Source organism: Mesocricetus auratus, unplaced genomic scaffold, assembly GCF_017639785.1.
Source record: "Mesocricetus auratus isolate SY011 unplaced genomic scaffold, BCM_Maur_2.0 Super-Scaffold_100023, whole genome shotgun sequence".
NCBI lineage: Eukaryota > Metazoa > Chordata > Mammalia > Rodentia > Cricetidae > Mesocricetus > Mesocricetus auratus.
The window spans coordinates 17,323,933-17,337,841 of NW_024429204.1; the positions used below are offsets into that span (position 1 = coordinate 17,323,933).

A 13,909-nucleotide genomic window follows, 5' to 3' on the forward strand; every position below is an offset into this window, starting at 1 on the left:
TTCCAGCACAGCCTCCAAAACTACACAGAGAAACCCTGTCTCAAAAAACAAAACAAAACAAAGAGAGAAACATTGAATTACCCAAATCCAAGTAGGATACATACAGCCTTTAATTGTATTGTTAAAATAACATTGTAGTAATCTACATATACTAGTTCTGTTATAAATTGTTTTATCATAGAAGGTTTTAGAATATTGATTCTAAAATCAAGTAGGATATATATAGTCTTTACTTTGAGTTTGTTTTTTGCACACGAGTCACAGCTAACTTTAAGTCATTGTAGAAATGTAAGATGATGATAAGAAATTATTATTTGGCATTTTGACTGCTGAGACTTAACAAAATAAACAATTTTACTACTTTTACTTACATATTCCAAAGAAAATTCAATTTATGATTGTATTTCTTCTTCAAATTAATAAATTTATAACAATATTATAAAACAATAATAATTCATAGGAAATTGTGTTTTAAACAAGAAAATAGGGTAGCACTTGGAATGTTTGCAACTCAAGTGTAGAAGCCCTGAAACTAACTTTCTAATTTGAAAACTCAGGATAAATAATAGCTCAGAAGTTGAGAGTTTAATGGGAAGTTCAGTTGAAAATAGCACTTGTGTAATTCAGTCACCCACAAAGCTGCGAGTGTTTTTAATGTGAACAATGGAGGCAAATGGATGATAACAGATTCCCTCTGAATACTGAAGAACACGGTTTGGGGTTTCGTTTGTTTGTATTTACTTATTTTTTTTTTATTATACGTGGTTTTGGTTTTGGTTTTTCAAGATAGGGTTTCTCTGTGTAACAGCCCTGGTTGTCCTGGAACTTGCTTTGTAGTCCAGGGTAGCCTCAAACTCACAGAGATCCTCCTGTCTCTGCCTGGGATTACAGTGTGTGACACTACACCTGGCAAACAGAGTTTTTCATCTTTTTGTTTTTGTTTTTGTTTTTTGAAACATCGTTTCTCTATGTAGGCCCAGCTGTCCTAGAACTCACTCTGTAGACTAAGCTGACCTCAAACTTAGAGGTCTGAGAATAAAAGCGACTCCCCAAAGTTGTTGTCTGACTTACACATGAGCACTCACACGCCAAATAAAAATAAATATATAGACTTTATGTTTTTTAGTGACTTTTTCTTGTTTGTTTTGGTTTTCTTTAAGAGAGAGGAAGGCCTGGCGGTGGTGGCGCACGCCTTTAATTCCAGCACTAGGGAGGCAGAGGCAGGCGGATCTCTGTGAGTTCGAGGCTGGGCTGGACCGATAGCCTCCAAAACAATACAGAGAAACCCTGCCTCGTAAAAACTAAAAAGAGAGAGAGAGAGAGAGAGAGAGAGAGAGAGAGAGAGAGAGAGAGAGAGAGAGAGAGAGAGAGAGAGAGAGAAGAACATGAAATTGGGTGAAGGTCTCGAAAGAGTCAGGACACAGGAAAGAATACAACAAAAACATGCCTTGTGAAATTCTCAAGTAATATGTTTAAAAAACACATTTTCTCAAAATTAAAGTATGTCCTGTATTTTAAAAAAAAAAAGTAACTCCCCTTCAAGTCATTCCAGGGCTAAATTGCACCTCTGAATATACATTAACTTGAAAACAAATACTTACAGTAGCCAAAGTGTATAGGTTGGGGAAGGTCTTTGTGGGGTACACAGGCCTCATGTAGGGAGCATGTGTGCCACACGACCCTAGAAGTAGAAGATGAGTTATCAGGACGAGAAAACCATCCAGAACCACTTCACGTATAAAATTCATTTTCTCAGCTAGGGAAAACACATTATTTTTCCTTTTGTCTTTCCAGTAATGAAATTTACTTTTTGTAAGGAAGGCAAACAGACAGACAGTGGCTCTGTGGCTCTAGAAGCCAGTAGCAGAGCAATGACTACCCAGGAGGACACGTGAAAGCGTGAAATGGGAAATGACTTACGCAGTTTCTCGATATTCGGCATGACCTTGCTGCCTTTCTTCATGTACGATGCGCGGAACCCATCCACAGAGAAGATGATTAATGGAGGGCGGACAAACCTTAAACAGCAACACAGTTAACCTCAGGGAAAGCACTGCCACACACATCCCACAGTATCTAGTCATACACAATTATTGGGACCAATCAATACCAGGGAGACCCAAAAAAGGAGGAATGTGGACAAGCCTGGGCTCCCAACCACATGACATTTGAGGCAACTGAATTCAGAGTTAAATTGGCAAAGTCACCATGGCCAAAAGAGAGCAAATGATTCTATTGTTGTTTCCTATCTTAGAAACAAGGGCATTATGCAACAGTTAAATGTATATATTATTATGTACATATGCATGTCTATATTATGCATGTGTTATGTATTTTCTCCCATTTGTAGCATGGAAAGTTCTTATCCATTCTTTATCACTCAGCTCTAAGTTTCCTTTTCTATGATGTTAGTTGCCCATGCCTCCAAATCCCTATAAGTTGTTCAGACATACCTCCTTTGCATTTATGCATACATTATTGTGTATCTTATTACAGTCAACTGTTAACGGGCTTCTTGAGTTTCATGCTGGCCCAGAACTTGCTATGTTGACCAGGCTGGCTTCAAACTCATAATCCTCCTACCTTATTCTCAGTGGATTACAGGCATGTACCACCATGTCTGATTCCAACAAATACTTATCAGATGTATTAGTGAATTACGACTACATGAGTGAGGTAAGATTAACAACAGTAACACTCTTTCCTCTAGATCTAAGCATCATAAAAACATTCCCCCAAGTTTACTATAAAATTGTTTCCAAGATTATTTAAATTATGAAGAATTTAAGAAGTCTATCAGCAAAGGACTCATTAATCCAGGCAAAGAATGGATGAAATGGTACTGTATTATTCTAAGGGTGTAGTTGGTCAGTCATAGTAGAATTAGAGTTCTTTCTAATAATTTGAAGCTAACTGAACAACTCTTAGCTTGTGTTTATAAGAAATCATGTAACAAATAAGACATTTTAAGGGGATCAGATATAAAACAGTCAGCAACTGTTTCATCGAATTCCACACAACTGAAGTGTTTTGATGTCTTTATTTTTCCTTCCTTTTGTGCCTAACTAAGATTTTTTTAAGGAAGGAAAAATAAAGGTATCCAATACCTATAGATATTTAAAGACTAAACAAATTATGAAAACTCATTTGTTGAAAATGTATCTTCTGCCAAACATTGAAAGGTCCATGAAGTCTACAGTTTCCTGGAAGGTGTAAGTGCCCAATTTTGGTCACACTTGAGCTGTTACGTGTCACTCAGTCTGGCTGTCCCAGAGCAAGGCAGCCCTGAGGCAAAGTAGAGGGGTTTCTGGCAAATCTGATAGGAATTACCTCCTTGGATGACAGCTTTTGGAAGTTCTAAAATCTCCTTCCCTTCCCCTCCCTCACACACTAACAAAGGCAAAAACAGAATTCCAGGAAAACTACCCAAGGAGTGGGGGTGAGGAGTGGGCCGGTGGGGTGGGGGGGGGGTTGGGGAGTGGTGGAGTGGAGGTTGGGGAGGGCAGAATAAGGAGGGCAGGAATCGCTGGGTGGAATACATCCTTTAAGTGATCAGCAGATGCACTTTGGTGACTCAGCAGACACCAAGACTCCACAATTCACAGCAGTGATAGGGGACAGTTGAAGGGAAAAAGGGCCATCAAAGTTTCAAGATAGGGCTGGTGATATGGCTCAGCAGCTGCCTGCTGATCAGAGTTGATCCCTGGAAGCCATGTAAAGGCAGAAGGAGAGAATCAACTCACAAAGTTGCTCTCTGACCTCCATGTGCTTTGGCACATGTATACATCCTGTGCAGGAGATTGAGGGCTATATGGTGAGGCTTTTTCTTGGAGGGAATTTCTGAGGATGCTCTAAGGATAAGTCCTGACACAGACTAAGTTTTACATACACACACACACACACACACACACACACACTAATATATAAATGTGCTTTGGTTTATTTTTTAAAAGCTTTGAGATAGCTTGACTGACAATATATTTAAGAACTCATGTAAGTTTATGTGTAGAAGCAGATGTTCATCTTAAAATGTTTGTAGCCATTTATCCATCTATTTTTCATGATGGTTTATCAAACAATGTGGAATAATTCATAATATCCATAAGACAAAATACACTCACCCTGCAGGGCATTCGGGAGCTTTTATTTCTTCACAGTCATCATCTACCCAGTGTGATTCTCCTACAAGGAAAAATGGGAACATTTATTGTGAAGTCTATTTATAGACAGCATCAAGAGGACAGACGCACAATGCCAGAATCCGTGTCCTGTTTGCTACTTGTTTCTGGGACACCATCTAGAAAGAAGTTCTGAAATAAAGTCTAGTGTCTGCTCTGGCATTTAAAGTACACCCGTACATGGTGGGAAAGCTAAGATTTAATAACCTCAAATGGTGTTTATTTCAACTTTCAGAGCTTAAATGGTTTGTAGATTTAAAAAAAAAAAACAGTGGCGTCAGTGGACAAGATTTCATGTTTGTGTCCCTCCAAAAATAAACTGTTTGGTCATTAGATGGAACATTCTCTCCCTCCCCAGCCACAAAAGGCCTAAAAGCCATAGAAAGCATGACACAACTTCCCTTCACATAGAGAAGGGTTTTTGTTGGTATAATAACATGAAAGGATAACATGGAAAATTGCAAGAGAGATTTTCAGACGAGCATGCGTATAGCGCTGAATAAATGACAACCCAAGATGTCTTTCACTCTTTCCTTGCATTAGGATCTGAGGACCTAAGTCCCGTATGTGTGGAGGCCACAGGTCAAAGTCAGGTCTCTTTTCCCTGTCACTATCCATCTGATTTACTGAGACAAGATCTCTCAGTGAACCTGAAGTTCATGGACTGGCGAGATTAGATCGTCGATGAACCCCCAGAATCTTAATGTCTCCATCTACCACCTTGCTTTGAATTCCTACATGGATTCTGGGACTTGAATTTAGGTTCTCATTTCCTCAGCCCAGAGTTGCTATTGAATTAGGCTTTATTCAATTAGGCTTCTGCTGTGGTTTATACCCCAGAAGTTCAAGTGCTACGGTAGCCATCTCCAGTGTCGCAGTGCTGAAGCGGTAGATCCTTTAAGAGGTGGAGCCTATGGGAAGAATTTAGGTTGTGGGAGAACCATTCTCACACGAGATTAAGGCATGTCTCTTAGGGCTTCATTAGTTCCCACAAGAATGAAATCTCTTCATTGTGATAGAATCTGCCTTGTTACAATGTAGCCCAATAGTCAATCATCAAAGGTCAAACAGTCGGGAATTTCCAGCAGGGGACTTTTAGCCTCTAAACTGGCCTGGCAACACAAGAGATATGAAGACGGCATTCTTTGGGGAAAATTATCAATAAGAATTTACCTTATGTTTCTATAAGACAAACAAAAATGACTTGTCTTGAACAGACATAAAACCATTATCTTACAGAAATTTCTCCCATATGTAGAACACTTGGAAGTCTCCCACAGCCAAGGACCATCGGGCTAGTGGATAGCAACGTAGGCTAGTAAGGAATCTGAATTGCCTTTACCAAGCACTAGTAACTCAGAGCAGCCACGAGAGGCTTGCTAGGGTACTGAAATCAGAATTCAAACCACCAAAAATGGCCTTAGCCTGTCATGATTCGGTGACGGATGGTATCCAAGACCTTTCTCCGTGTTTTTTATGTCCCTTCTCTTAATAGCCTTTGTATCTTCCTGTTATATTTACTACACAAAGATTAAAAGGAAAGGATAAATAAATTCTTGATGAATGCTATGCTCCAAAATAAAAATATAACTGCCAGAGTAGAGCAAACTTCACAATACAATAGCAATAAAAGGAGGTTTCCAGATCCACTTATACCTTGCAGAGACTTTGTTTTTTCCCTGAATGTTTTTGCTTTTCTTAAGTAGGGATTTAATCCATGCTAGCACAGGCTATATCCCTAGCTAGCCCTTCGCTGAAGGCATTTAACAGAAACACTTCATAACCATTCTGTGCCAGAGATAGGAAAAGGACTTAAATTAGGAAATAAGAGGTGATGGAACCTATAGATTTTTAAAAAATGATGTTGTGTTTTTGTTTTTTTCCTTAAACATCTCTAAGTGGCTGTCATGCTTCCTTAAGTGGCTTAATATCTGGAGCTGCAACTTTCTTGTTTTCTGTAGGTCACCTTAAGGTCATAAAAGCATCATATTGTACCATCAGCACACATGCACATACAAGTTATACAAACAAGGCTTTGGGTATGACTGGATCTATTGACGGTTTGTTGGCTTCACCAGCAAGCGCCCCCAGCCCTAAGCTGCTGCTCGGGCCCTGGCAAATGGCTTATATTCACTGGGAACAAAAGCCATGCTCCAATGCTTCAAATGGCTCTGTGATTTACTCCTTACCACAGAGTCTCTTTTCCTGTTGCTATGATAAAATACTCTGAAAATAACAGCTCCAAGGAGAGGGGGTTTACGTCAGCTCGTGCATCAAGGGACAGTCTTACAAGGGACAGACTTACTTCCGCCATGGAAGGCGGAGCAAGGCAGCAGTGACTTGAAGCAGCCTGTCTCACCTTGCTCACAATTAGAAAGCACAGGGCAAACACGGCAAGTTAGTGCTGGGCTCCATGATATACAGTCCAGGGAGCCCTGCCTAGGGAATGGACCCGCCCACAGTTACGATGGGTCCTCCCAGTTAAATGCTCAGTCCTAAATAGGACATTTGTACAACCTGCTCTAAGGCTCAAGAAGCACTGTGGAAGGAGGGTAGAAAGAACATGTAAGGACAGGGAGAGTAAGGACAGAGCATGTACAGATAGGGAGAAGAGCTGTAAAATGTCTTCCTCGCATGGCATAGCCAGCATAGTCATAAGCCCGCTGCAGCTGCAGGTACCTGCAATGGGCCAGCACAAGAATGAGTCTGTCAACAGCTAAGCATCATTCTAACAGGAATCCCACTGGCTGCTGCTGAATTCTAGGGGAGGGGCAGTTAAACCTAAGGTCACATAGTTGGACATCGTTACATTCAGTGGAACTCAACACCAAACAAAACGATATAAATGTGGAAAATGGACTTATGGGGAGAGGGAGGATTCGAGTAGAAAGGGGGATGAAAATGGGTGGAGTGAGCGATACAGTAAATAGAAACCAATAAAGACAATGCATGAAAACTACCAAAGAACTAATTCTATAAAATGTATTTTAAAAGTATGTGCCTTAGGACTGCTTAATGGTTAAGAGCATGTACTATTTTAGAAGATGATCAGGGTCCAGTTTCTAGCATCTACATGGTAACTTACAACCATCCATGACTCCAGTTCCAGGGGATCTGACACCCTCTGCTGACCTCCATGGTCGCCAGGCATACATGTGACTCACAGACAAGCTTGCAGGCAAAACACTCATCTAGATAAAATTATAATTCTGAGGCTGGAGACAAGACTCAGTGGTTAAGAACACTTGTTCTTTCAGAGGACTCAATCATAGTTCCCAACACCTACGTAGTGGTGTATAACCATTCATAACAATCTGGCACCCTCTTCCGACAACCACAGGCACTGCACACACATGCAACATTTCTACTCATGCAGACAAAACGCTCATACTCATAAAACAAACAAATAAAACAATCCAATTCTTTCCCACCTCCAACTCCCACACGTAAGACATTATATGCAGACAACTGAAGATGTCTTGGGGCATGACCAGTGCTTAGTCTCTCTTAGTCTAAAAGCATGTACCTTTGCAGACCACTTGGTAATTGGTACAGCAGTCTCCCTTGGACAGGCAGTCTTCGGAGCAGTGACAGGCATTTTCCTCATTTCGTACTTCTCCACATCTGTCTTTGGTGCACTCCCAGCCACGAGCTGAAATCATCACAATGAAACACTCTCACTGCTGCACACAAACCAAATGAAAGAGGCCACAGTTGCTTACAAGGGCTTCCAACAAAAAGAGCCAGAAGCCCACATCATTTGATCTGTTTGTGAAACTTGAGTCAACCAGAGGCCAAGAAGACATGTAGAGAACTTACAGATAGTATGAATTTCTAATTTTTCCAAGCGGAGGGCAAACTCACAGCACAACTGAGCTCTCATAGAAAAACAAAACCCAGAAAGTCCAAGAGTCCCCACCCCTCTGGAAGTGCCCTAAGTACCACAAAGAGAGAAAGAGTATAAAGAAGAATTAATACCCTGCAAACCCTAACTGACCACAATGTGGCAGTTTACACAGTGAAGTTCCTACCTCTAAGGAGGTCAGTAAATGGGCTTCACTCATGACTCAGAGATAGCTCAGCATTCACTTCTTTAAAAATACATTCAAAAAGTAACTTTCATTTTAATCCCCATGCTATTGTCATATTTTAATTGATTTTTGGCCATTAAACTACAAGTTTGATGGAAATTATATATATGCCTATATATATATTTCACTATTATATTTAATCTAAGATATAAGGCTATGAGATTAACTGGCACATTCTAGCTGTTCAATGAACACTGACAAAATGTCCTTAGAGTGGTGTTGGAAATGAATGTGAATGAACTTGGCATGAACTTGAAATTGAGGTCTGTAACATACAGAGCTTAGTGGTTAATCCACGCATTTAGTTTTCCCCTTAATCTCTCTGTCTCACTGTTTTCCATACTCTGAGGGCGGAGTGTTCAGTGAAGTGCAAATGACAAGAGCTCCATCTTCCCGGAACTCACACCCAGGAAAGACAGACAGACAGACCACCAGACACCATCATTCAACCATGGGGAGTAATAAATGAGGCAGCAGAAGAGTTACTGACAGATTGCCAAAGAAAGTGTCTCCAAACTGAAGTACACTTGGACACATCAAGCCTTCACCTTGCAAGATGTGTAGTAGTAGAAAGAAACAGTGGTCTTCTAAACCAGCTGTTCTCAGCCCATGGGTCACTGACCCCCTTTGGAGGATGAACATCATTTACACAGTGGTTGCCCAAGACCATCAGAAAACACAGATATTTACATTATGACTCAGAACAGTAGCAAAATTAGTTACGAGGTAGCAGCAATAATAATTTTAATCTTAGGGGTCACCACAACATGAGGAACTTTATTAAAGGGTTGCAGCATTAGGAAAGTTGAGAATCACTCCTCTTAAAGCAAGGCTGTTCCTTTATGACATTCTCCCAAGAGGAGCCCTTGCTAGGTGATTGAATAGACAGAGATGGAATAGTCAGTGAATTATATTCCAACTGTTATGCTGCCATTTGACAACATGATGTTTTTAAAAGCCTTATAGATACAGATAGTGCCCCACACATGATTGTATATAAAAACACACATAATTATACATACAATATCCAGACATACCAAACATCAAGAGAGAGAACCAGGGTGAGTTTATACTGAAATCTTAGGCTTGCTTCCTGTACAGCATAGCAGAACCTCCACAACATTTTTCCTTTCAACTTTTTATTGTTATTTGACATTGGATTCTCAAACATTCAGTACATGTTGATTTTAGACACTGGAGAATAAAGAGTTTTATAAAATGTTGCTATAGTCTGTACTAAACTAGGAAGAAAGGCATGAGCTACCTTCAAAGAGAATGAAGCTGGAATCAGTGGTGTAAGCTTTGCAAGGAGCTTTGAAACTGGAAGGTTGGAAGGTTGACATAGCTTATCGGAGACCGAAACATTCTATAATCCTCATTGCTAAGCAGACAGACTGCTGGTTTGCAATTATATCTTAGAGTCAAAGAGCTCTGCAGGATGCCTGTTCCACCCATGCACTCAGTTTACAAGGGCCTCAGCCCTTAAGCTTCTGGAGTCACAGCTGAAGAACCTGGTAGAAGTTCCACAGGAAATGTACAATAAAAATGTATCTGAATATTTTGAAAATGCATTATGCAAAAAATTACCTAATGAAACCCTTATAGTTTGCAGGCTGTGGGGGAAGTAAGTCCTCATTAGTAAGGGAGTTGATGTTGATTTTCAAATAAATCAGGAACTAAAGTTTAAGTAAAGGCAATAATGTCTAATTTCCAACAATATCATTTAAATGATCAGATAAGCTGGGTAGTGGTGCTGTATGCCTTTAATCCCAGCACTCAGGAGGCAGAAGCAGGTAGATCTCCATGAGTTCGAGACCAGCCTGGTCTACAAGAGCTAGTTCAAAAAAAAAAAAATCAGACAAGTAGCAATGGTAAGTTGGGATTTCCAAAAGACCACCCACTCATGGAAGTAATGATTCATCAGGGGAGCTGAGAAATGAGTCTCCAGTGTCCAGCAGGGCTATTGACACTTTTCTTAAGTAGACTGAATGAGGCTTTCCCAGGAGCAGAGTTATGGTGGATAACGTGCAACCTACTCCAAAAGTCCTATCTAAAAAAACACTTGGCTTTGAAACCAGAGTATGGTAACAAAAGCCCTAAGAATACTTTTTCCTTGACTTGTGAGCATTCATTCAGTAGCTCATATGTTCTAGTGACCATTCCACTACGGGATAAATAAAATCAGGAAATTTTTAGAAGATCTCAGATCTGCCCACAGCACAAGAAGACCCCACAGTAATTCCACAAATGTTTTCCATTTGCACAGAAACCAGGGAATTAAAGTTTGAAACCTAGTGCTTTCAAAATGTGCACAATTATAGGCTGCAGACCCTAGCAGTGAACGCAAGGCGGTCAAGAACCGAGGGAGATAGGCAGGGCATAACCTCAACTGCTTTTCAAACCAGTCTGCAGTGACTGCAGTTGGAAAATGCTGCCTTTGGCTGGCCAAGAATGGCTGAGCCGAGCTAGGCATACAAAGTGCATTCTTCATACAACCATCAGTCATTCAAGGAACAAACTTATCCCACTGTGTGAATCAGCCAAAGCCGAGGCGCATTAACAGCTAGGAGTCACTAAGTCTTCTGCGGGAGGTGACGGGCATCCAGAAGCCACATACCTGTTTTCAAACAGAGCTCGTCAAAGTCATGACAGCAGCTGCTATAGCTTTTACATAGGTTGTCGCACCGACAGTCAGGAGGTCCAGCCTCTTGAAGTTCAAAGCATCTACCCTTGCAGGATCCAGATATGTTGGTCCATGGAGAGTCAGATAACACTGCCATTTGAACAACAGGCAAAGACAGCAGTTTAGGGAGTGGTCATGTCACCAGTGGAGGAGTGGTACTCGGCAGCAAGTGGTGTGGAAATGCAGTCAAACATTGGATGAAAAGCTTGTCTGCAGCACCTGCTACCTGGGTGCCGCAAGCATGTGGCCTGGGTTACATAAGCCAGTTTCCTTACTCATCAAAGTCATTCCAGATTGAAATGAGTACTGAATGAAACCTATCACCTGCTATGCATATGCACCAAACATAGACAGTAACAAATGTTGGTTCTACCCATGATTTCAATTATTGGTACTATGCCTATGTAATGACTAGCGCCGCTACTAGAACAAGAGTTCATTTCCTATTTTAAAAATCCTGATGGCTGAGCACTAAGGAGACACAAGAGGGTTCAAGGCCAGCCTAGGATGCATAGCAAGATTTTGTGTGAAAAGCAGTCACCACCACCAACACTGTAAGGAAGTTTGAGTGTAAGAGTTCTAAAAAACAGTCTGAACACGTATGATCAGAAGTGTTGCAATCTCTTCTAACCATAAAGTCCATGTCAATCTCGTATTACTGGAGCACAGATACCACATGGTAAAAACAAATCCTCCATCATTCTCTGCTATAATCGAGTGCCCCCCTCAACAAAGGGTTAATAAATGAAAGAATATGATAAGATGAATATTGGACAAATTCATTATATGTGGGCAATGTATGATTGAAAAGCAACTGGAATGTCTACCCATAATAGCATCTAAATGAGAAAAAATCAAGGTATGAATTTAGAAATACATATGAAGAAATGCTTCAGTGATGCTCTTACATAGGACTTAAGTTTACTTTCCAGTATACATATTAGGTGGTTCGTAACTGACTATAACTCCAGCCCCAGGGAATCTCTCTGGCCTCCTCCTTTTTTAAAGTAATATACTGAAACTTCATGAAAAAGACTATTCTAGAAAAACCTAGTTAAATCAGACACAAAATTTTAAAGATAAAAATATGAATACCATAAAAATCCTAATTTATCCTAAACTGAAACATTCAATACACTTACAGAGAAAAATATCCAGAATTCCAGAAAGTTGAGAGGATAAAAAAAGCTAACTGAAATTAAATTAAATTTAATTTAATCCTAGCATATAGGAGGCAGAGGTAGGTGGATCTCTGAGTTTGGGGCCATCCTGTTCTACAGAGCAAGTTACAGGACAGTCAGGGCTACACAGAGAACCCAATAAATAAATAAATACATAGATAAATAAATAAATGAGGTATTCAAAGGAAAAAGGATTCAGTGACAAGATAGCAAAGTATATTCTGAAGGCAAATAGTTAAGGTTGGCACTGCAAAATACATTCAGCAATATTGTGGATGAGGGCCAGAAGCAAAACCAAATACATAACAGTTTATTTTGTTTAAAAATAGCATTTCAAAAAAAAGCAAAACCAATCTTCTAGTTTGAAATTTGCAACATTTTACAAATTCACAGATAATTTCCTGGCCTTCTGGTCTTCTATTTCCCATGCATTTGGTGGACTAAATATATATCACAATATGTGTAATAGGTCTTGGCAAATGTTATTTATGATATGCTTTTTGCAACTTCTGTATTTAGAAAATTATCATTTTTGTACCACATGTATATCACGTTTTAAAATCAAGAAAAGACAAGATGCAAGAGAACAGATATTAAATGACAGTTCTAGGAGCACCCGTGCCATTTAGCTGAATACATAGTTCATCCCTTAGTCAACTATCCCCTTCAGAATCAAGCACCCAATCCTAGACTTTATGGCATCAGATCAGTTGAACTTAAGCAAATAGATTCAGTAGACCATGAGATATGAAATGCTTTCTCACAGTTTATTCTGGGATATTGAAATAAATGCAAACCACATCAATTCAGTTTAGAAAATCATGTCTGTTTGCAATGCAGTGTCTTACTTACCTCTGTTCCACAAACCATATTTTTATGTTGATTTTGGCCAGTCTATCAACAGTACATGCTGAGCCGTAAGAAACTATGGCAGGCAAGAAGGAAAACTAGAGAGAAAAAAATCCCATAGCATAAGGGGAAAGAGTGAAAAACTTGTAATTGAATGTTCTTTGTTTAAGGGCAGTGCTTGGATAGACTCATTCCCATAGCTGTCTAATAAATCCGAAGTAGTAATCACTCCCATGAGCTGTGTCTGCAAATATGCCCAGCTATTCTAATAGCCAAGATAATGAGAAGTCTGAAGGCATTGCTCATCTGGTTTTGTCCTCGTTGTGGTGTCCCAGACAGTAATACTGTCTATTCTCCATGTTTGCATTCCTCATCAAACGTGCTTCCCTAGAACTTTCTTTACTTTAAAATACCTGTACAGATCCTCAGCTGGGTTGTGGTCATTCTTTGCCCAGCCTAATAAGGTGATTTTGTCAATGTTTCTTATGACAACAGCCATCCTCTCAATTTGTTCCTTGTCATCTCTGGAGAGGATTGCATCCCACTCAACAGCTTGCCTTATCAACTATGGACCTGCTGGCCAAGACTTCAAGCCTGCATCTATGCTGTGATGATGTGTAAGATCATCCTATTGATAGCTTGAGTTAGGAGCGAGTTGCTGTGTGAATCAGAGGAAATGGCCCCGAACTCATTCTCGGATGACAATGCTGAATTAAACGGGCAATGACAGGAAGAAAAATGAAAAGACAGTCCGAGGTCATGAAAAAGCCTTTCTAATTCAATGATCCCAAGAAACCTGAAAGGTTCTCCCTTTAAAAACAAAAAGGAGAACCAGACATAGAGTTACACGCTTTTTGACCCCAGCACTTGGGAGGCAGAGGCAGGGAGATCTCTGTGAGTCCGAGGCCAGCCTGATCTACATAGTGA

General features: G+C 40.1%; 1 protein-coding gene across 11 annotated transcripts in view; it reads right to left on the minus strand.

Annotated features, from left to right (window-relative positions):
• Positions 1-13,909, minus strand: part of Enpp2 (ectonucleotide pyrophosphatase/phosphodiesterase 2) — a 114,035-nt gene that overhangs the window by 60,580 nt on the left and 39,546 nt on the right. For all 11 annotated transcript variants that reach the window (XM_040730340.1, XM_040730342.1, XM_040730339.1 and 8 more), the window contains exons 3-7: positions 10,887-11,042; positions 7,705-7,830; positions 4,122-4,182; positions 1,921-2,018; positions 1,602-1,681 (exon numbers count right to left, since the gene is read on the minus strand). In XM_040730340.1, coding sequence (XP_040586274.1) covers positions 1,602-1,681; positions 1,921-2,018; positions 4,122-4,182; positions 7,705-7,830; positions 10,887-11,042 — 521 coding nt within the window. The remainder of the gene's footprint in view (positions 1-1,601; positions 1,682-1,920; positions 2,019-4,121; positions 4,183-7,704; positions 7,831-10,886; positions 11,043-13,909) is intronic.